This window comes from Capra hircus, chromosome 22 (genome assembly GCF_001704415.2).
Source record: "Capra hircus breed San Clemente chromosome 22, ASM170441v1, whole genome shotgun sequence".
Classification (NCBI taxonomy): domain Eukaryota; kingdom Metazoa; phylum Chordata; class Mammalia; order Artiodactyla; family Bovidae; genus Capra; species Capra hircus.
In genome coordinates, this window is record NC_030829.1 from 25,034,674 (window position 1) to 25,058,569 (window position 23,896).

The window sequence follows — 23,896 nt, forward strand, 5'->3', positions numbered from 1 at the left end:
TCTCTATGACATTCAAAGAACTTTTTCTGACAGAGTATCCTATGTAAAAATAATTTATGTGTGTGTTGCTTCATTTTCCCAAAGAAAATATATATTCTGAGCTCTGGAATGAAGCTCATCACTATCTCTTCACCATATCCTTGACTTATTAAGTATAAGCAATCCTACCCAAGTACTATTTTTTAGTAACCCATTTTCCTTCCTTTAACAAAGCTGCATGGTTAGATGTTAATTTTCATGCGTTTCATGGTCTTTAAAAGAATAGAAAGTAAACCTTTCCACTGGAAAACTTTGCCTAACATGTATCTTGTCCTCACTGATATTCTGTCCATGAAGGTATTGACTCCAGCTGAAAGTGACTTCAGACAAGTTTCTTTTAAACTGTTTCCAAAGTTCTGCTTTCAATATTGCTTATTTTCTCTTATGAGACTTCATTATCTAAAGGGAATTTACTAAAAGGCATAAAACACACCTTAAAATCCACCACACCCTCACTTTGTGCATGAGGGATACAACGATAGGAGAAAGACATGATTCCAGGGTTATGTATGAAATGATAGAGCTGTGACTAGAAAGGATAACTCTTGGTTCTAAGCCAATGGGTTTTTGGTACAGCTTCACACTACACTCAAGTAACTTCAAATAATGTTGAACTCTGAATCATAAAGAGTGTCCATCTATTTCACACATGCACACACATACACACACACACTCAGACACATAATCTAAAATGAATACAGTCATGAGGATTTTTAAAAAATAAATTTTAAGTTCGAAAGGGTCATATTAAAACTAAAATTCACATTTTGTTGCTAATGTGCATTGTCTGAAATACCTCTGCCCTTTGCTTTATTATCAAGAAAACTGGGGCTCAATCTGACATTTAAGCATTAAAAACTTTTTTTTTCCCTCATTGTCTTTTAAAAGCATCTTGAATATTTTATACCATGATAGTAGAAATAAGCTAAACCCGGTTAGTTCAGAGCAGTTCAGTTCAGTTCAGTCGCTCAGTCGTGTCCGACTCTTTGCGACCCCATGAATCGCAGCACACCAGGCCTCCCTGTCCATCACCATCTCCCAAAGTTCACTCAGACTCACATCCATCGAGTCAGTGATGCCATCCAGCCATCTCATCCTCTGTCGTCCCCTCCTCCTCCTGCCCCCAATCCCTCCCAGCTTCAGAGTCTTTTCCAATGAGTCAACTCTTCCCAGGAGGTGTCCGAAGTACTGGAGCTTCAGCTTTAGCATCATTCCTTCCAAAGAAATCCCAGGACTGATCTCCTTCAGAATGGACAGGTTGGATCTCTTTGCAGTCCAAGGGACTCTCGAGAGTCTTCTCCAACACCACAGTTCAAACGCATCAATTCTTTGGCGCTCAGCCCTCTTCACAGTCCAACTCTCACACCCATACATGACTACTGGAAAAACCATAGCCTTGACTAAACAGATCTTAGTCGGCAAAGTAATGTCTCTGCTTTTGAATATGCTATCTAGGTTGGTCATAACTTTTCTTCCAAGGAGTAAGCGTCTTTTAATTTCATGGCTGCAGTCACCATCTGCACTGATTTTGGACCCCAAAAATATAAAGTCTGACACTGTTTCTACTGTTTTCCCCATCTATTTCCCATGAAGTGATGGGACCAGATGCCATGATCTTCCTTTTCTGAATGTTGAGCTTAAAGCCAACTTTTTCGCTCTCTTCTTTCACTTTCATCAAGAGGCTTTTTAGTTCCTCTTCACTTTCTGCCATAAGGGTGGTGTCATCTACATATCTGAGGTTATTGATATTTCTCCCGGCAATCTTGATTCCAGCTTGTGTTTCTTCCAGTCCAGCGTTTCTCATGATGTACTCTGCATATAAGTTAAATAAGCAGGGTGACAATATACAGCCTTGATGTACTCCTTTTCCTATTTGGAACCGGTCTGTTGTTCCATGTCCAGTTCTAACTGTTGCTTCCTAATCTGCATCAAGAGGCAGGTCAGGTGGTCTGGTATTCCCTTCTCTTTCAGAATTTTCCACAGTTTCTTGTGATCCACACAGTCAAAGGCTTTGGCATAGTCAATAAAGCAGAAATAGATGTTTTTCTGGAACTCTCTTGCTTTTTCCATGATCCAGCGGATGTTGGCCATTTGATCTGTGGTTCCTCTGCCTTTTTGAAAACCAGCTTGAACATCAGGAAGTTCACAGTTCACGTATTGCTGAAGCCTGGCTCGGAGAATTTTGAGCATTACTTTACTAGCATTTGAGATGAGTGCAATTGTGCAGTAGTTTGAGCATTCTTTGGCATTACCTTTCTTTGGAGTTGAAATGAAAACTGACCTTTTCCAGTCCTGTGGCCACTGCTGAGTTTTCCAAATTTGCTGGCATATTGAGTGCAGCACTTTCACGGCATCATCTTTCAGGACTTAAAACAGCTCAACTGGAATTCCATCACCTCCACTAGCTTTGTTCGTAGTGATGCTTTCTAAGGCCCACTTGACTTCACATTCCAAGATGTCTGGCTCTAGATGAGTGATCACATCACCATGATTATCTGGGTCTTGAAGATCTTTTTTGTACAGTTCTTCTGTGTATTCTTGCCACCTCTTCTTAATATGTTCTGCTTCTGTTAGGTCCAGACCATTTATATCCTTTATCAAGCCCATCTTTGCATGAACTGTTCCCTTGGTATCTCTAATATTCTTGAAGAGATCTCTAGTCTTTCCCGTTCTGTTCTTTTCCTCTATTTCTTTGCATTGATCGTTGAAGAAGGCTTTCTTATCTTTTCTTGTTATTCTTTGGAACTCTGCATTCAGATGCTTATATCTTTCCTTTTCTCCTTTGCTTTTTGCCTCTCTTCTTTTCACAGCTATTTCTAAGGCCTCCCCAGACAGCCATTTTGCTTTTTTGCATTTCTTTTCCATGGGGATGGTCTTGATCCCTGTCTCCTGTACAATGTCACAAACCTCATTCCATAGTTCATCGGACACTCTATCTATCAGATCTAGGCCCTAAAATCTATTTCTCACTTCCACTGTATAATCATAAGGGATTTGATTTAGGTCATACCTGAATGGTCTAGTGGTTTTCCCTACTTTCTTCAATTTAAGTCTGAATTTGGCAATAAGGAGTTCATGATCTGAGCCACAGTCAGCTCCTGGTCTTGTTTTTATTGATTGTATAGAGCTTCTCCATCTTTGGCTGCATAGAATATAATCAATCTGATTTCGGTGTTGACCATCTGGTTATGTCCATGTGTAGAGTCTTCTCTTGTGTTGTTGGAAGAGGGTGTTTGCTATGACCAGTGCATTTTCTTGGCAAAACTCTATTAGTCTTTGCCCTGCTTCATTCTGCATTCCAAGGCCAAATTTGCCTGTTACTCCAGGTGTTTCTTGACTTCCTACTTTTGCATTCCAGTCCCCTATAATGAAAAGGACATCTTTTTTGGGTGTTAGTTCTAAAAGATCTTGTAGGACTTCATAAAACCGTTCAGCTTCTTCAGTGTTACTGTTTGGGGCATAGACTTGGATAACTGTGATATTGAATGATTTGCCTTGGAGATGAACAGAGATCATTCTGTCATTTTTGAGACTGCATCCAAGTACTGCATTTTGGACTCTTTTGTTGACCATGATGGCTACTCTGTTTCTTCTGAGGGATTCCTGCCCACAGTAGACTGGAAATAAGATGTTGATTGCCTGTCTTTAGCCTCCTTATTTACAAGCGTTACAACAGAGACCATTTCACAACATTGAAATTTGCAACCTCTTCATTCAGTGTATTTCTTCACAGATATTATTAGCAAATTGTTTTGAGAACCACTGTATTATATCTTTCCATGTGTTATAAGTCAATAGAAAATTTTATATAAGTACATGACTAATCGATGATCTATCTTACCTATACTTAACAATTGTTTCTTATTGTATAGGGACTTAATGTTTTTCCTCTTCTCTAATAAATTCTATCAATATTTAGGAACAATCAAATTAGTTTTCAAAAATAAAATTGCAACTTGAAGTATTAGGTCATTTCAAAAATATGTTAGTCACATTTTTTTATATTTAGCCACGTTTTAATGAAATAACACAGCTTTTTCCTTAAGGAAACAACCATGAACTAGATGGACCAATTTATAAACTAAGTAATCTTCATCTACTAGCTGGACTTCATTGGTTGAGGTGTTCTAAAGATAGAAAAGCCTTAATAAAGCCTATATAATAAGACACAGTTTACAGCTCTTTTGTTGTAAAAAATAATACTGAAGTTATTTTGACAAAGATAAGAGACACAAGACAGAAAGTTGTCTTTAACCTTGTGTATTTAAGTCATTTAGCTAGTTAATCTAGATAATTGTAAGATCAAAGTAAGTATGTATATAAATATGGTATTTTTAATGGAACATGTAAATCAGGAAAAGCCAGTATTTTTTTTTCATTGTTGTTGTTTTGTTTTTTACCAAAATGGACTGAATTTGTTGCTTTTTGTGTGTGATGATTTACAATGCAGGAAACGTAAGAGTTGTAGGTTCAACCCCTGGATCAGGAAGATCCCCTGGAGGAGGGCATGGCAATCCACTACTATATTCTTGCCTGGAGAATCCCATGGACAGAGGAACCTGGTGGGCTACACAGTCCATGGGGTCACAAAGAGCTGGACACAATTGAAATGACTCAGCACACATGCACACACTAAAAATTAAGACTTAAAAGAAATGCTTTTAAATCCTAAAGCCACAATAGTCATTTTAATATTATTCTACTTTTTCTATATTCACACTGCACATGCAATTCTTACCAACACCATATCTTTAAGATTTACACAAGTATAATGCATATATGCATATATTTGAGAAGCCCACCCACAATGTGAATCAGATTCTGCCTCTCCTGTAATATTCTAAGAACAGAAACACTGCAGACCTTTCTTCCTTATTCTTTCAGAGGTAATATGTGAGGAACAAATATATATTTTTCTAGTTGCCCAGAATAAAAATTGCTTTTCTGCCTTAGATGATCCATAGCTGTCTTCAGTATATTTTTTCTAAAACCAATTCTTTTTGGGTGATGGGATGTGTCAGTGGAGTCACAGAAATTGGTCTGATTAAAAATGTTTCAATCTGGATTAATTCCTTTTAGAGAAACATGTTCATAGTCATTGCATAGGAGGCAACTGAGGCAGTAGCCGCATATTGTGGGGAAGGGAGTGCAAAATGAACTTGTGCTTTACAATCTCTTTCAAATTGGGGAAACAAATCTTTTCCTGTCCTTTCTCTTATTTTTTTTCTTTCTTCCGTATTCCTTCCTTCTCTCCCTCCTTCCTTCATTCTTTTTTCCTCCCCTCCCTTCCTTCCTTTTTCTTTCATTCTTTTTCAATTCTCACTGTAACATAGACCCAATCTCAAGAATAACAGCTCTAAGCAAATCTAACCAGTAAGTTACAAGAGTGGTTGCTGGAGGATGAGGGTGGGATAATTATCACTTGGCAAGTGGCATGAGGGGATACTTTAGGGTACCAAAAATGTCTATCTTCATTTGAGTGGTGGACACACAGCTGAATGTGCTGGCCTGTGCTTAGTTGCTCAGTTGCGTACAACTCTTTGTGACTTCATGGACTGCAGCCTGCTAGGCTCCTCTGTCCATGGGAATTCTCCAGGCAAGAATACTAGAGTGGGTTGCCATGCCAGTCTCCAACACAGCTGTATACCTATGTAAAAATTCACTGAGCTGTACACTTCAAATTAGGTCATTTTATGGTGTATATGGGCTTTGCTGGCAGCTCAGTGGTAAAGAATCCACCTACCAATGCAAGAGACATGGGTCTAACCCCTGGGTCAGGAAGATCCCCTGGATTAGGAAATGGCAACCCACTCCAGTATCCTTGCCTGGTAAATCCAAGGACAGAGGAGCCTGGTAGACTACTACAGAGGAGTCCATGGATTTGCAAAGAGTTGGACACAACTTAGCCACTAAGCAACAACAACAACAACAAATTGTTTGTATACCCAAAACAAAGGAAAAAAAAAAAAAACCAGCATGGTGCTCAGAAGTAGAAATTTACCTATAATGAGGTAATGGGTAACCATTAGCAGCACAATTCAGGATTATTTCAGATTTTGACAAATCCAAAGGAAAAATAGCATCTTGTGGTTCTTGGGTAAAAATAGGAGGGCTCAAGCCACCATCACCTGGAAAAAGAAAAGAAAAATTACAGCACGCGGAAAATACTTGACCCTGTTTTGAATGCAAACAGTATTAGACATCAAGTAAATAGATATTTTTAAAAATATTTCATCGTGAAACAATACAAACATATGGAAAGTTTCAAGAATGGTACAAATAATTTTATTCCTATACCATTTAAGAGTAGCTTTGCAAACATGCCACATTATCCTAAATGAACCAGTTTCCATTTTTTATAAAGGACACAATAACATGATCAAAATCAAGGAATTGACATTGTTTCAATGCTAGCATCTAATTGTCAGTCCCCTTTCTTTGTTTTTCTTGATAAAATCCTTTATAGCAAAAAGATCCAGCAGAGAATCATAGATTTCATTTATTGTTTTCTCTTTTTAGTCTCCTTGAAGGTATTGATTGAACACTTTCTGTTTTCACTTGATTTTCCTCACCCGGTAACTTCGAAAATGACAAGGCACTGATTTGGTTAAGCTTCACTCAATTTAGGCTTGTCTAAGGGACAACAGGATCAGGGTCCTCGTAGGAGCTGTATGCTGAAAATATGGGTAATAAAAAGGGTCTAAAAAGATTTTTGTTTGTTTGTTTAAAGATAATTACAGCAGTGTAAAAACTGGCTCTTATTTTTAAAAATTATCACCATGAAAAGAAAACACTTCCCACCATTCAGAGTTTACTGATCACATTGTCTTGCCCTCCTGTCCCTCCATTCTCCTCCTGCAAAGGGTGTTTCCCTGTGTCTGCTGTTTAATTATGATTAGATTCAGGAATGTTGTGTGCTTCAGATAGCATCCTATCAGATGGTGCAGGACTTCTATTTGTCTCATTTCTGCTGAAGTTAACTTTGATCACTGATTAAGGTTCAGTTCAGTTCAGTTCAGTCGCTCAGTCGTGTCGGACTCTTTGCGACCCCATGAATCGCAGCACGCCAGGCCTCCCTGTCCATCACCAACTCCCGGAGTTCACTCAGACTCGCATCCATCGAGTCAGTGATGCCATCCAGTCATCTCATCCTCTGTCGTCCCCTTCTCCTCCTGCCCTCAATCCCTCCCAGCATCAGAGTCTTTTCCAATGAGTCAACTCTTCACATGAGGTGGCCAAAGTACTGTAGTTTCAGCTTTAGCATCATTCCTTCCAAAGAAATCCCAGGGTTGATCTCCTTCAGAATGGACTGGTTGGATCTCCTTGTAGTCCAAGGGACTCTCGAGAGTCTTCTCCAACACCGCAGTTCAAAAGCATCAATTCTTTGGCACTCAGGTTAAGGTACCACCTGCGAAACCTCTCCATTATGAAATTACCTCCCCTTCCCCTTATAATTAGTAAGCATTTTGTGGTTACAGACTTTGAGACAATGTAAATACACTGTTCCTTATTGAGAATTTAATTTTTATTTATATATTTCTATCAGTATGATCTACTCTTTCAGTGTGAATCCATAGCTTCTTATTTTATTAAATAAGGACTTTTATTAAATAAAGGAAGTTATTTATTATTACATAAAGGAAGTTATAATTCATGACTACTTTGATGCCCAAAGTTTCACTGTTTTGGCCAGCAGGAGCCTAGTCAAGCTGGTTTCTTCATCTTTTTTACATATGCCTGATTTTCTTTGTTCTGTTCCTTACTTTTTGGTACAAGAAAGTGTTTCAGAATCATCTTACAGTTTTCCTGTTCCAGCCATCAAAGTGTTCTTTTTTTCTAAGAAAATTTCATTTTTTTAAATTAGAGAATGGTATTTAGAAACAATGATCTGGATGCTAAGTGTACTCATTGAGGTGTTTTTGCTCTGAGGACCTTTCAATATGTGCATGTGTGTGTGTGAATGTGTATGTGTTTGTGTGTAGGTTTTATATATTATATGTATATGAGTGCATGTAAGTATGTATATGTATAATTTTACATACATGAGTTGTTGTTTATGCTAAGTTATGCCAGACTCATTTGCAACACCATGGACTGTAGCCTGGCAGGCTCCTCTGTCCATGGATTTCCCAGGCAAGAATACTGGAGTGGGCTTGGGTTGCCATGTCCTTCACTAGGGGATCTTCCTGGCCCAGGGATCAAACCTATGTTTCTTGCATTGATAGGTGGATGCTTTACCATGGAGCCACCACTGCTGCCTCCAGGAAGCCCATATACACACACATATATACTGATCGATCGATAGATACACATAGATACACACACACATATATACACATAGATTGATCGATCGATAGATACACATAGATATACACACACACATATACACATAGATCCATCAATAGATAGATAAATAGATAGATGGATGTGTGTATGTGTTTAGAGTCCACACCAGAGTCTGTGGTAATTCATAGTGAGTTTGTCCTAGGTTTATTTTTTTCTGTCTATATTTTTAACTTCCTATTCCAGCCATGAGAACCCTGGTTTCCACTATTCTCAAAGTATTTACGCATTTGTTCAATATCTCTATATGTAACAGCCGCCCATTACTGTCACCAACTTCTCCCCTTTATGGAGCTTCTCCTCACCCTGTACAGACTGTGATACCTGCTGCAAGTTTTACTCCTATACCTGCCCTGTGACCCCTTGTTGAGCTGTCTCTTGCCTCCTCACCTCACTCAGGTGCTGACCCTGTGCAGGGTCTCTTTCCTGTGTAGATGCTCTGTTTCATTACACTTGACCTCTGACACTGTGCGCATGGTCATATTCCAAAGTGGATAACTTTCACATCCTTGTGTAGGATCTAACACCTCACACTGGAATGTCCTTTCGTTGTGGAGATTCAGTCCTTACTTTGCTTGACTCCAATACCAGATTGCAGGTTTCTACTTTTACCACCTTCTCTGGGCAATGGGGCCCTCTTCCCAGGCTCCCCAGACTCTGATATCTATTGTTAGACCAGCCCACTAAGGGTGTGCCCTTTTCGGCTCTGCCACTCCACAGGGCCACTCCGGCATTACCCCTTTTCCCTGCATGCATGCCTATCTCATTCCTCTCAGTATCTAACATATGGGCTGCTGTTGTGCTCATCTTCCACATTCATGTGGATGCTCACATTACCTATCTCCACTTCAGGACATTTGAACTGAATTGTCAAGAAAGAAAAGTATGTGGGAAAGGGAGAGGAAGAGTTTAGTACTCATGGCTTAAGAGAAATTCTGTGTTTTTTTAAATGTGCAAATGAGCACATAAAGCAAAAACATCATCATATTAAGATTTAATTTAAGGACATTCAGTCCAGAACTCTACTAGTTGTACTTGAGGGTCATGTAGGAGCATGCTCATTTCCTCTGATACCTACTGCAGGTGGCGATAATCTCAAATTTGGTAGATATTTTAAAGACCATTCAGGCAAGACTTCCTGGTTTGGAAAGATAATAGAACTAATGGTTTATATCATGTGCCCTTAAATGGGCTTTAGTGGATTTGCGAAATTTGCAGTATCTTCATTGATAAAATAGAATATGTATATCAAATGGTTGTTTTGAGATTTGATGACATGCTACTTATAAACTTTATCACATTGTGCCTGGTACAAATGAATAATAGTCATCAGACTAAAAATTACCATCATTATTGTCATCATCATCCATATTATTATTGCACACAAGAAAACTAAAACCAAGGAAGTTGAATCATCTTCTCCAAATTCATCATCAGCTTTGAGAGATAGAAAGAAATCAAACTTAGGCATCTTGATTCTCTCCTCACTTTTTTCGCCATCCATTTAGATCCGTATCTTTCTTCCAAAATATTTGCACCCAGGTATAATAAATTAACTCTATAACTTTATCTTAAATTTGTAATTTTATTATATTCCATTATTTACCTAAAATAGCAGACAGATGGGGGTTTTCATTCCAGCCTAGTTAGTTCCTGTCCTGTGAAAGTCACTCGGTCATGCCTGACTCTTTGCAATCCCATGGACTGTAGCCTTCCAGGCTCCTCTGTTTACGGAATTCTCCAGGCCAGAATACTGTAGTGGGTAGCCATTCCCTTCTCCAGGGAATCTTCCTAACCCAGGGACTGAACCCAGGTCTCCCACATTGCAGGTGGATTCTTTACTGTCTGATCCACCAGGGAAATGCTACTTAGTTACCAGCTATATAATGCTGGATAAGTTACTTAACTCTGAACTACAAAGTAGCAATACTAAGTCTTACATTGTTGTGTTGCTATAAAAGTTGATTGGGAAAAAGTGAGTTAAAACAGACTTTTCTTATTCCAGTGCTTAATGAAATGAGCAAGGAATTATAAAAATGAGTAAATAACAAACAGAAATTAGCAAGATCTGGGCCACAATACTTGTTAACTCATCTTATGACCCTTAAAGTGATATTTCTGCTCTGAACCATCCTCTTTCTACAGTAGGGGAAATACTAGGAAAACAGTTTGATTCAGAAGGATTTGGGGATTAGATCTTTACTAATGATATTGTTGTTCTGACTACCAATTTAAGTTAAAGTTTGTGGAATGATAAAGTGGTAGTTTCTTGCCTTTCATACTGTGTTTCATCTGCTTGTACTAGGATAATGATGTCTAAACAACTTGAAGCTGTAGATCACCTCTAATGTGGCCTATAAAATAATGGGCAATGCATGATGCACATGCAAGGAAACTGGCTTAAGTCCCTTATTGCATTACCTAGAATTGGCCATAAACCCTTGCTGAACATTCTGCTAGTATAAGCCACCAGAGAGAATCAGGCTATTAGCACCCAGCATTGAGGGATACGATGCACAATGGGAAAGGCAAGCAGCCACCCTAGCTTCAATGGGCCAAATATTTGATCACATAATGCTTTCTATCGAAAGACTGATGATCAGCAGGAAAAATTGTGAAATAAAAATTCACATTTTTGGCAAGACAAAACAATTTAAGAATTTTTTTTCTCTCTCTCCCCTTTGGCCTCCTCTCTCTCCTGCTTGTGCCCTGTGTTTCTGCATTAGCATCAAGCAAACCTCCTCCATCAGCAGAAATACCTGCTCAACCCAAAAGAGCAAGGTTCTCCCAGCACCAACAAGACAGCTGCTTAAAAGGTAACATTCATTCTTGATCTTGTAAGGGGCCACATGACCCACCAAAATGATGCTTAGATGTGGGTTATGTAAGCTGTCAATAATGCAGCATTTGATGAGCAGCTTTCAGTTTTAAAAAGCTTGTACAACTCTACCTTGACTTCTAGGGGCAGAACAGTTCTCACAGCTTTCTGAGATGGTCTTCCCAGGTTATAATCCTCAGATTAGGCTCAAATAAAATTTTCTTTTTTTTGTTTGAAGTATCAACAAGAAAAGGGACAAATCCCAATGCCACTGACTTGTAAATAATCAAAATAAACAAAGAAACAATAGAAAAAATCATTTGTGAAATGAGAAGGACTTGTCCAGGCTCAGAGAGGCAAAAGGATTTTCGACTCCTTAATCTTCTCCCCAACTGTTGAGAGATTTACTGGTGAAGCAAAAAAAATTCTGAGAATTCTCTTAACAACCTCAAATTCTGGAGATAAGTAGATTTATATATGCATGTATTGTTACTATGTAGTTGCTAGGTCTTGTCCAACTCTTTGTGACCCCATGAACTATAGCCTGCCAGGCTCCTCTGTCCATGGGACTTCCCAGGCAAGAATACTGGAGTGGGTTGCCATTTCCTTCTCCAGGTGTCTTCTTCATCTGAGATTGAATTCATATCTACTGCATTGGAAGGTAGAGTTTTTTTTTTTACCACTGAGCTACCAGGGATCGCATGTACATGCATAGGGTATTTTAATTTTTTCCTCTGCAGTTTGAAGGGCTCCTTTCTCCAGCCCTTTACTCCAGGGTTCCTGGAGAGAAAAAAGAGTGAAGCTGAGAAGCACAAATAGTAAAACTGACTCTATCTCACAAGCCAATAGCTTCATGCCTATATGCTCACTTTGTAAAATCTCTGAAGCCCAACTGAAAAATGATGCATTTCTCCAATAAAAGGCACCTATGACTCTTCCACAAATAATCTTGCTGCGTAAAGATAATCTTAAATAGAGAGAAGCACCCACATGGTTTAATAAACGCTGAACTTCCCACAATATTCCCTCAGGGTACAAAGTATGAGTACTCATGATATGTGAGTATCTGGCCTCCAAAATGGAACTCAGAGGAGGAAAACAAACAGGTCCCTAATATGTTGCGAAGAAAGTTTTTTAAAAAGTCCCTCTCTGTAAGGAATAAATAAATTGTCAGTACATAGTTCTTCAAGTATGAGCATATGAAAATAAATAGAATAGTAAGTAGGAAAATACATTGCAACAATAAAGTCAAACATACAACATGCCAAAGATAGACAATATATCCAATGTAGCAGAAAATATAACTCAAGATTCGTGGGGTCGCAGAGAGTCGAACGTGACTGAGCGACTGAACTGAACTGACTGAACCTTAGGAAATTTCTCAAAATTGTTTCATGCTGTAGAGTAAGAACATGAATTCAAAAAAACATAACTCAATGTCAAGATGAAAAAAAGAAACTATAGAATCAGATAAATTAGGATGTAACTTATACATAAAAGATCCAATCCAAACAGCAGTATTAAAGAACAAATAAACCGACTAAAATGGGCAAAAAACAAAACAAAACAAAACAAAACAAAAAAACAGACACCTCCTAAAAGTTGAATTACTGACAAAGAGAAGATTAGAGATAACTGTAATGAAAGACACAGATAAAACAATTGAAGAGAAGGTAACATATAAAAAATGATAGATAAAAGATGATCTCACATAAAGAATCTTGATGTCACTGAGAGAGACAATCAAACAAATCTTTTGAAAGATATCAAGAAAATTCCAAATTGAAAAAATATACCACATCCCAGAGACATTTTGGAGAGAACACTTTACACGAAAGCCTGTGTGTTAGTTGCATGTGTTAGTTAAGTGACTTATCTTCAAACTTCTCAAGACTTTTCAAGAACACCATGCTGAAAAAGAAAATTACTTAAAAGAGTGAAAGAGAAAATCATATTAATCTCAGATTTTATAACAGTAGCATTAGCATTCTGTGCCAGAAGACAGTGAGGGAAAAGCTACAGTATTCTGAATAAAAGAGTGATATGACTATTATCATCCACTGACATGTCTTTCCAATGTAATGGCATTCAACACACTTTACCATCAAAAAGGAAACAAGTAAACACCCTGGGAGTATAACATAAATGGCTACTTTTGATGAAATTACTTAATAATGAATTTCATCCAACTAAAAATAAACCAATAAACAAGTATCAAGAATGAAGGCAAAATAGTATGCACACTGAGTACATTCAAATATAAAACTACTTAAGAAACATGTTGGTTTTAGTTATAGAACAGAATATGAATGCCATAAACTTGGATAATGTCAAAATAACAGTATAAATAGAAAAAGAGGGATGGGTAAAGGAATATGGTCTGAAGAGTGTGAGTGATAATACCATCTTCTTTCATAATTTCAAAATTAGAGAACATATGTGAGTATGTATATATATATATATTTTTTTTTAATGCATAAGCATTTTGATCTCAGTATTATTCAGTGTGTCTTTTATCTTTTCAGGAAAGTTTTAGGGGAAAAAAGTGTATCTTTGTTGTTTCAAATCATTTATTGAATATTCAAAATTCTCATTTTTTCTTTGTTTTATTTTTACTTTTATTGAACTAAACAAAAACTGGGTATGGTACATGAGTGCTCAGTTGTGTCTTATTCTTTGTGACCCCATGGACTGTAGCCTACCAGGCCTCTCTGTCCATGGAATTTTCCAGGACAGAATACTGGAGTGGGTAGCCATTTCCTGCTCAGGGTATCTTCTTGCCATCTGAGCCACCAGGGAAGCCCACTATCCTTATGTCAAAGTAATACCTATGGCATGGTTCCCTTTTATAAAAATAGTTTTTGTTTCTATACATTTATCTCTCTACACATTAATCTACATTCTCTGTATTTACACACCTAGAAAACAGCTGCAATTTCAACAAATTTTCATACTTTATTTTGGGGAAAGTTTTTTTTAAAGGGGAAAGATTTTATTTTCCTTAATATTTTGTAATTTGAATGTTTAAAATAAGCATGTATTTATGTTAAAAAAAATTTTTTAATGAAAGAAGGATACTAGAAGCAAATATATTGAGATTGGTAATCTGATTTTTGATGGTACAGTATGACTCTTTGTTTTATTCTGTGTGTGATCAGTCATGCCCAATTTTTTGCAACCCCATGGATGGTAGCCTGCCAGGTTCCTCTGTCCACAAGGATTCTCCAGACAAGAATACTAGAGTGGGCTGCCTTGCCCTCCTCTACGGGATCTTCCTAACCCAGGGATCATACCCAGGTCTCCCAAAATGTAGGCAGATTCTTTACCAACTGAGCTATCAGGGATGCCCAAGAATACTGGAGTGGGTAGCCTATCCCTTTTCCAGGGGATCTTCCAGGCCCAGGAATCAAACTGGGGTCTCCTGCATTGCAGGCAGATTCTTTTAACAGCCAAGCTACCAGGGAAGCCCTGTTTTATTCTAGATCTTTAGATTTAAAATTTTTCAACCACTCTCCTTTCCCAGCAAAAAATATTTTGCCATGCACAAAATAGGCAGACAACAAGTGTTAACTTATCTTCCTTTACCTTCACTCAGAGAAAAGCTCTGTTCAATCTTCATTTAATCTATATTAGGGGGATATCTTGACTTAATAATATTTTGTATTTTGGAGAGTAATTTGTAGTTTTCCAAGGACTTTTACATATTCCAAGTAACAAATTACATTTCTGTGATTCCTTTTGTGAGGCATTCATTTACTTTCTTATTTGACATTTTCTAACAAACTTTAGTTCATTTTGAAAGACACAAAAGCCTGGTCTTGGTGAATTATCATCAGTCTTTTTTATTTTTTTAAGAACTTGAATTGATACCAAAAAAAAGTTTAACTTTTGTCAACTAGTTGTTTGGTTGCTTTTGGGAAATCACTAGATTTTTCCCATATTGCATTGAAATAATAAAATAATAGCGGACTTTTGTTGTTTTGCTTACCGGCTCAGAAAAGAAGGACACTGTGAGCTTTCTATACAAGAAGAGCTGAAAACATGTGACAATATGGTATCAAAAGCAAGACAGCAAGTTCCTTTTTCTTTAAAAATACACTGAAGGTCAGGAAAAGTTGGTATTTTGAGCAATAAGTGATGAAATAACCTACTGTTATAAAATTACCTATAATACTATAAGAAATGTTTTACTACTTGTTAGTAAACAAGAACTTTGCAATAGATGAACACTGAAAAATAAATACTTTTAAGTGTCAACTAAAAGTAAATTATAAAATGTTACTGAAAATCCTTGTAGGATTTTGCCCCATTTTTATTCCTCTTTTATCTTCCATGGAGTTAAAAAAAAAAAAAAAAGTTAATCCTAAGATCTAACTCCAATACAGAATCAAACTGCTGGAGTCTAAAGTTCATTGTCACCCTCCCTGAATTTAGAAATTTTTGATTATATCTAGGACAGTCACATCTTGTCATTTCTGAGCAGTCCATGACCATCTTCATGGAGAAGCAGCTTTTAAATGATAGGAATAGGCCCTTCATTTAATTTACCCCATTCTCCTGGCTATCAATGACTAGACCAAAGGTGAATATGTCCTGTTGCACTGTGGTACTTCTCTCTCTTAGGAACTGGGAAATAAAATGAAGAGATTCATAGTTTTTGATTGTTACTTGAATGGAGAGGAGGTTTTTCAGGATTATTAGTTTCCATCTTCCATAAAACTCATTAAGAGTTAAAAGAATACTAGTCTATACAAAGTTTGAGACAGGCAGACAAATGGGCAGGCAGATGGTAGAATGATGTAGAAAATAGATAAATGAGTATAGAGTTGCTTTATTCCCCAAGCTTATTGATCCTTTGTTGAGGGATCTGCCTCTGTGTTCTATGAGCAAACTGTACAGTTTCTGTTTTTTTGCAATGGACAAAATTTTGGGGAAGACAGATTCAAGTAAACAATATAGAATGACCAGTGTTCTATTGCTTTTCTTCTCCCCAGAACTTCCAAAGGGCAGATAACATGGGCAGGTAACCATTTGTTTACAGGAGAAGTTATTAGGGGCAACATTAAGCATATGAGAAGACCTGTCTTTAAAAGATCACAAAACTAAAAGGTGTATTTTCCTTGAATTTACTTGAATTTCATTTTGAGGACTTGGGCAAATTTCAGGATTCACAGAGGGCTAAGACCTGAACACTCCAAGGTCATGTCCAGATAGAAAGTTTCTGGGATCTCTCTTTGTGCTATAATCCCAGCCCTACAAATAGATTTCCCCACCCAGGTTCCTGGCACCCTCAAAATGTCTCCCACTACAAAAGCTCAGTTTTTGAAATAATGTTCCAATTCAATAGAAACAAAACAAAAAAGGAGCTTTCCTGATGGCTCGGTTGTCAAGAATCTGCCTGCCAATGTAGGAGACAGGGCTTCGATCCCTGGTCCAGGAAGATCCCACAATCCGTGGAGCAACTAAGCCCATGCGCAACAAATGTTGGGCTTGTGCTCTGGAGCCCAGGATCCACAACAAAAGAGGCCCCTCAGTGAGAAGGCAGTGCACAAAAACTTTACAATAACACCTTCTCTCTACAGCTAGACAAAGGTCCGCACAGCAACAAAGGCCCAGAACAGCCAAAAATATATTAAAAAAAAAAAAGTAAAAGAAAAGAAGATGCCTGTTTTTCTTTTTTTAAAACCAAATAAGAAACTAAAACCTGGTGTGTATAATCAATATGACCGCATGAGGTTAGGTTCTTAGAAGGGCCTAGCAATTCTAGTTTAAGGCTCTACAGTTACCATCTTAATATTCTTAATACTATCACTCCCTAAATTTGTGCTTGTAAGACAAGTGCAGTGTGTGTGATAAGTCCCTAATGCTCAGAGCTTTGGCTAAAGAGTGGTACTTCCTCCAGCCACCTCCAAAGCCTATCCTCTCTGGACAGATTCTTGTCGGTTTGCTCCTCACCTCTGATGCCTCAGGCCTATGTTGACCTCCGCTCATCCCCTCTGCCTAAGAACACCTCCAGCTCCAGAATGGAGCCCAAGTGTAGGTCACATAGCATCAGGGTTTGCTGTGAGCATGCTGTTGTATCTCAGAACAAGGCATGGAGGTGGTTGGTCCTGCCCCTACATGGCAGCACTATTCTTTCAGTGGTCAGCTTCTTGATGGGGTAAGCCTCTTGTCCATTTCTGCTCTGGGTACCTGATGTGTCCTGGCACAGAGACTTCAGTGCCTTTGAGTGTTGTCTATCTGCTGTGAGTTATGGAAATGATCTGTGGGCACATGTTGGTAAAATAACTGATACGGAACAGAATCCAGTGGCCAGTAGCAGCAACTGGGGGGGTGTTTGCTCCGAATAGTGGGGAGAGGCCCTCAGGGCCTCTAAGGGTCTGCTGCTGCTGCTGCTGCTAAGTCGCTTCAGTCGCGTCCAACTCTGTGCAACCCCATAGACGGTAGCCCACCAGGCTCCTCGGTCCCTGGGATTCTCCAGGCAAGAACACTGGAGTGGGTTGCCATTGCCTTCTCCAATCTAAGGGTCTGCCTTACCCAATAAATATCCCAGGGAGAGTGACATTAAATAGCAAATAAAAAATGTCATGCCAGATCAAAAGAGACACCATGATTAAAGCTTACAGAAGTTAAATGATTTGATCAAGATCACACAGCTAGTGATATTCCCGGATGGTACTCAAACTGAGGTTTGACACCAAATCCAAAGTTGTACGCCCTGCAGTATATCCACTGGAGTTCTGTGTATTTCCAGGAGTGAAACAGCTCTACTCTCTCTGCTTTATTTATTGTCTTTTAGTAAACCTCTGCCTTATTTTCCAAACCAATGTCTTTAACCTACAGAAACTACACTAGACTAAGGTTGGTTATGTCCTCCCTTAAAGTTCTGTAAAGAAAAAATCTCTCTTTATTACACACACACACACACACACACACACACACACTATTTTTTTTCTTTTTTTCTCTCTCACCAATTTCCCTTGTTCTGCTAAGCAATTCACAAAATTTTATAATAGAAAAAAACGTATATCAGAGAAATTTCCACTTAATTGACAGGGGATGAAAAGTAATTCCAGGGAGGTCAAGTGCTTTCCTTAAGAATCAGAGGCAAATATGAGTCTTAAATCTGACTATAGATCTCTGCCCTGGAATTTTCGCTATCTCTTTTTATAAAATTTTTTTCATCTGAACCATTTTTAAAGTCTTATTGAATTTGCTACAGTATTGCTTCTGTTTTATGTCTTGGTTTTTTGGCCTCAATGCATGTGGGATCTTGGCTCCCTGACCAAGGATCAAACCTGCACCCTCTGTGTTGAAAAGCAAAGTCTTAACCACTGGGCTACCAGGGAAGTCTTCTCCTCTATCTCTTGATGCTTAGCTTGTGGTAGGTTTTATATAAGGTAGATATATCAGGGTTAATTTTTAGTGGGAAAAAAACAGAAAAAAATTCATCAATTATATTGGAGAATAAAGAGGATAAAGCTAGAATTAAAAATATAGTTATGAGGTTATTGCAATAGTCCAATAAGAGAGATACATCTTAAAATAAGGTAGTGAGAGTAAGAATGGAAAACAAAATTTTTTTTTTTAATGTGATTTGTCAACTTATTGCATTTGGGAAAATGGTAAAGGAGAAAGAAAATATTAAAAATTGCTCAGAGATATATTATTTTTCAAAACAGAGGGAAAAAAGAAAAAAAATAGTTCAGATTTGCAGATGTTGATTTTCTGGCTCCTTGGGGTCATAGGTTTATTTGTCTAATAAATAGATGGGGCTTTCCTGGTAGCTCAATGCAGGAAACCTGGGTTCAATTCTTGGGTCAGGAAGATCCCTTGGAGAAGGAAACAGCAATCCACTCCAGTTATTGCCTGGAAAATCCCATGGACAGAGGAGCCTAGAGGGCTACAGTCCATGAGGTCACAAAGAGTCAGCCATGACTGAGTGACTAACAGTAACTAATTAACAGATGTGGCTTGGTAGTGAGGGCTGGGGTGCAGAGACAGATTTTTCTTTCTTTTCTTTTTTTTGTCCCACCAGTCTTTAAATTCTAGTATAAAGAGAATTTTATTCTAGTAATGGTTTTAGAAAAGCAATATTCAATACATTCTGCAGATATATTTGAAGATTGTTTAAAAAATGTAGGTTGTGGTGTTTATTGCAGCATTGTTTACAATAGAAAAGACATCAAAACAACCTAAATATCCATCAATGGATGAATAGATTAAAAATATATATATATATATATATATACTACTACTACTACTACTAAGTCAATTCAGTCATGTCCGACTCTGTGCGACCCCATAGACGGCAGCCTACCAGGCTCTCCCGTCCCTGGGACTCTCCAGGCAAGAACACTGGAGTGGGTTGCCATTTCCTTCTCCAATGCATGAAAGTGGAAAGTGAAAGGGAAGTCGCTCAGTCGTGTCCGACTCTTCGCAACCCCATGGACTGCATTATGTATATATATATGGAATGCTTCCCAAGTGACTCATATAGTAAAATTTGCCTGCAATGCAGGATGCACAGGTTCAGTCCCCAAGTTGGAAGATCCCCTGGAGAAGGGAATGGCTGCCCACTTTAATATTTTTGTCTCAGAAATCCCATGAACAGAGAAGAACAGGACACACCTGAGCAACTGAACACATATACATATATGAAATATTTTTCAGTCATAAAGGAGAAGGCAATGCTGTTGTTTGCAACAACATGCATGAACTTTGATTGTAAAGAGTCTGCCTGTAATGCAGGAGACCCAGTTTCATCCCTGGGTTGCAAAGATCCCTGAAGAAGGGAATGGCAACCCACTCCAGTATTTTGGGGGAGACTTCCCCAGTGACTCAGCAGGTAAAGAATCTGCCTGCAATGCAGGACACACAGCGCTGGGAAGATCCTCTGGAGGAGGAAATGGCAACACTCTCCAGTATTCTTGCCTGGAGAGTTTCATGGACAGAGGAGCCTGGTGGGCTTCAGTCTATGAAGTCACACAGAGTCAGACACGACTGAGTGACTAAGAAGAGTGGACAGCAGTCATGCTTAATGTTTCCTGCAATGGACATCTGATAGAACAATCCTTATTTGACAGTCTACTCTGAACATAATGGAATCTTTCAGGTTATTTTCTTTTAAGTTACTCTAACATAATGGCCTAATGGTATAGACATGGCTTAACATTGGAGACCTGCAGTATTTCAGTCCACTCAGACATCTGTGGTGACCTACTGATTTGAAAGTTAAGCATTAAACCTGACTGGAAAGTATATGACATATTGGAAATGGCACACAGATAATAAAGTAAATCATAATAAGAGTGCCTTACCATATATTTCACATTCTGTTGACCTCTTCATTTTAAACCCAAACCAAAATAAATTCTATATCATCTCTTGTTTTGATATGACTAGCACACAGTGATAAAGATCCAACATAAGTAAAGTCAGCCACACTTATTAGCTCTGATTATGTGTTAAATCTCTGTTATGCACTGACAATGCAAACATAAATAAATGCACTGCACTCAAAAAGTTTACAAACTAATAAGAGCAGTTTTGTTATACATAAGAGCCGGAGACAAAGTTGAACTATTATTGGAATTATGGCTCAGATGGTAAAGTGTCTGTCTACAGTGCGAGAGACCCGGGTTCAATCCCTGGGTTGGGAAGATCCCCTGGAAAAGGAAATGGCAATCCACTCCAGTATATTGCCTGGAAAATCCCATGGACAGAGGAGCCTGGAAGGCTACAGTCCATGGGGTCCTAAAGAGTCGGACACGACTGAGCGACTTCACTATTCTTTCCTTAATTTGACTTAAAAACTAGTTGCAACCTAAAAGTTGAGAGTTATGTTTTAGGACGTCAAGCCTGGGAGACAGCATCAAGGAAACCCGAGAGAACTGTTCACTGTAGGGAGTGGCTGCAACCTAACTGCGGTTAGATCGTGGATATTTTTCTCCTTTTTGAGTCCCCTTGGGCTCACATTGGAGGGCTGGAATCCCTGATGACCATGACAGTTTTGTCTACTGATATGGCAGGAACTATTCCCTTTCTCACTTATATAAGCTCTGTCACTTCGATTCCAATATTCCCATTAAAAGAATACAGAAATAGAGGCTTGAGGAACTTAATTAACTTTCTTAATAGCAAGCAGCTAAAGCATGTTGGAATTCGATTTTGAATTTATGCAATCTGACTCCAGAACACTTACTCTAAGTCATTATGAGATATACTCCAGGAAGAGACATAAAAGCAATTAACTAATTGCAATAGTACAGGATAAGTGTTTTACCAAAAGCATAAACATAATTTTAAGAAAGTCCAGAGAAGGAATTCCTTCTACCTAGACGTTATGGACAAGTGACAAAAGAGGCAATATTTGAGCTAAATATAGAAGAATGAGAATGTCTTTGAAAGATAAGGAAATAAATAATAAAGAAACTCTGTAAGTATAGCTTGAATAAAGATATGAAAATACTTGTCATTCAAAATATGTAACTGGTCTGGAAAGGAGGAGAGTAATGAAATATAAGGATGGAATTGTAGATTTAGAACAGTTTTGAAAGATCTTCAATAATATGACAGAGGTTCAAACCTGATGTGTAAAAGTCAGAAAACATAGGAGTGTTTTCAGTTATAAGCAGAAGCATGACATGCTTAGATGTATAACTTATTGGGGGAAGGTACGGAAAGAGAAACCAGAGATCAGAAAATTTGTTTATCAAACATTTGAAAAATTGGGCCTTGTCAGTACTAATGAAGAGAATGAGAATAAAATGAACTATTTTGAAGTGTTTAGAGGCAGTACCAACAGAATGGTATAACTGATTGGATACGAGAGATGAAGAGAACACTGAAGATTACTCTGAGCTAGCTATTGTGGATGAATGCAAAAATACATGTGAGTTGAAGTCATTAACTGTTAAAGGGGTGTGGCGAAGAAGAAACACTAAGGGCAATGAAGATGAAAGATGAGAAAGTAGATACAAGTTTAATTCATTTTTCTTTCATTTATTGAATAAACTTTCATTTAGACACAATTTTTTATGAGCTGCTAGCTACATACTCCATGTTTTCTGTAATCATGCAGATGTGAATGGAAATTTGAATGATTAAATAAATGAAGCATCCATTCACTGCAGAGAATCATTTTACAAGGCAGTCAAAATGGCTTTAGAGAATAAAATTGTACAAGAAATTTTGCATATATTTAGATTCATGTTTTGGAATTTTAAGGCATTCTTCCTTGACAATTGAGTGATGCCCTTGAGGAGGTGACAGAGGAGGGATCTAGGTCATTGGTCTTGGAAAGGTTTTTTCCCACAGTGAAAGGAAGGAAGACAGGGTAAATAGAGACAGAAAATGTACTGATGCAAGTGGGGTTTAATCTGTTAAAATAATCTTCTGAAGTTTTTTCTTACTTTCTTGGTGAGGAGAAAGGAAAATCATTAGCTAAGACAGATGATGGGACAGGAAGTATAGAGGTTTGGAGAAGAGATGATAATATGTAAAATGATCATCAGGAGAACGAGAAGTGAATAGGCAAGGGGTATGCTTTGTGACAGGACAAACCAGGAATATTTGTGAAAGATTTCAAAATGGACATGGAAAGAACACTGGGTGTCCTCACTGAACTTTTTTGGGTTAATGTTGCCTTTTGGTGTCTCTTATCTATTTGATAACAATGTAAGGAAGTGAAAACTATTAAGAATGCAAATGATTTAACCATTGAAATGCAAATGACTCACATTCAGTGGAATGCTATTTTTTTCCCCCTTTTTTCCCTTATTGATAAAACAGGTTTTTGTTTTGGCCTTTTTTGGAATAGCTTTCTTGAATTATAATTCACACACCATAAGATTTAGCCGTGATAAACACATTTGCGTATATTTATGAGTTAATTTGGGGGGCTTCCAGTTGGCACTAATGGTAAAGAACCTGCCTGCTAATGCAGGAGACAGAAGAGATGTGGCTTCAGCCCCGGGGTCGGGAAGATCCCCTGAAGGAGGGCATGGCAACCAATACCAGTATTCTTGCCTGAAAAATTCCATGGCCAGAGGAGCTTGGCAGGCTACTGTCCATTCCTTGGTTTGTGGACCCCTATCTCCAACTTCAAAGCCAACAACATACACTGAATCCTTTTCCTATCAAGTCACTCCAGCTATTCTTCCCTAGTCACATTTCCCTGACTCATGTCTGCCTCCTACTTTTAAGGATGCTTATGATTACACTGGGTGCATCCAGATAATCTAAGATAATCTCCCTATTAAGATCAGATGATTAGCAATCTTAATTCTAATTTTCTACCTTAATCCCCCGTCACCATGTATTCTAACATATTTACACAATCCAGGAAATAGGGCATGGACATTTTTGGAGCCATCACACCCATCATATGGGAGCTAGGAAAGGAGAGTTTTTAATAGAGAACATAGTTAAGATTGTCATCTGTTAGAGTAATAATGAAAAATAAGGATGACAACAAAGTGTTGATCATCAGAGTGTCTCTTGTTTCTTCTTTAGGAGAAATTTCATTTTCAAAGTCAAGACGGATTAAGACATTAAAGGACAAGTTTAAAATAAATTCAGAACTGAGAGAAAACTGTGGCATTGTATACATCATACTACAAAGATATCAGATGGCAAAAAGAGAAATAGAGCGCTGAGCAGAGATAACAGCAGGGCCTAGAACTCTTGGTACAT

General features: G+C 38.0%; 1 protein-coding gene across 1 annotated transcript in view; it reads right to left on the reverse strand.

Annotated features, from left to right (window-relative positions):
• The window catches only part of CNTN6 (contactin 6), a 324,176-nt gene that overhangs the window by 174,850 nt on the left and 125,430 nt on the right, over window positions 1–23,896 (reverse strand). Inside the window, exon 3 of the mRNA XM_005695718.3 lies at window positions 6,041–6,167. Coding sequence (XP_005695775.2) covers window positions 6,041–6,167 — 127 coding nt within the window. The remainder of the gene's footprint in view (window positions 1–6,040; window positions 6,168–23,896) is intronic.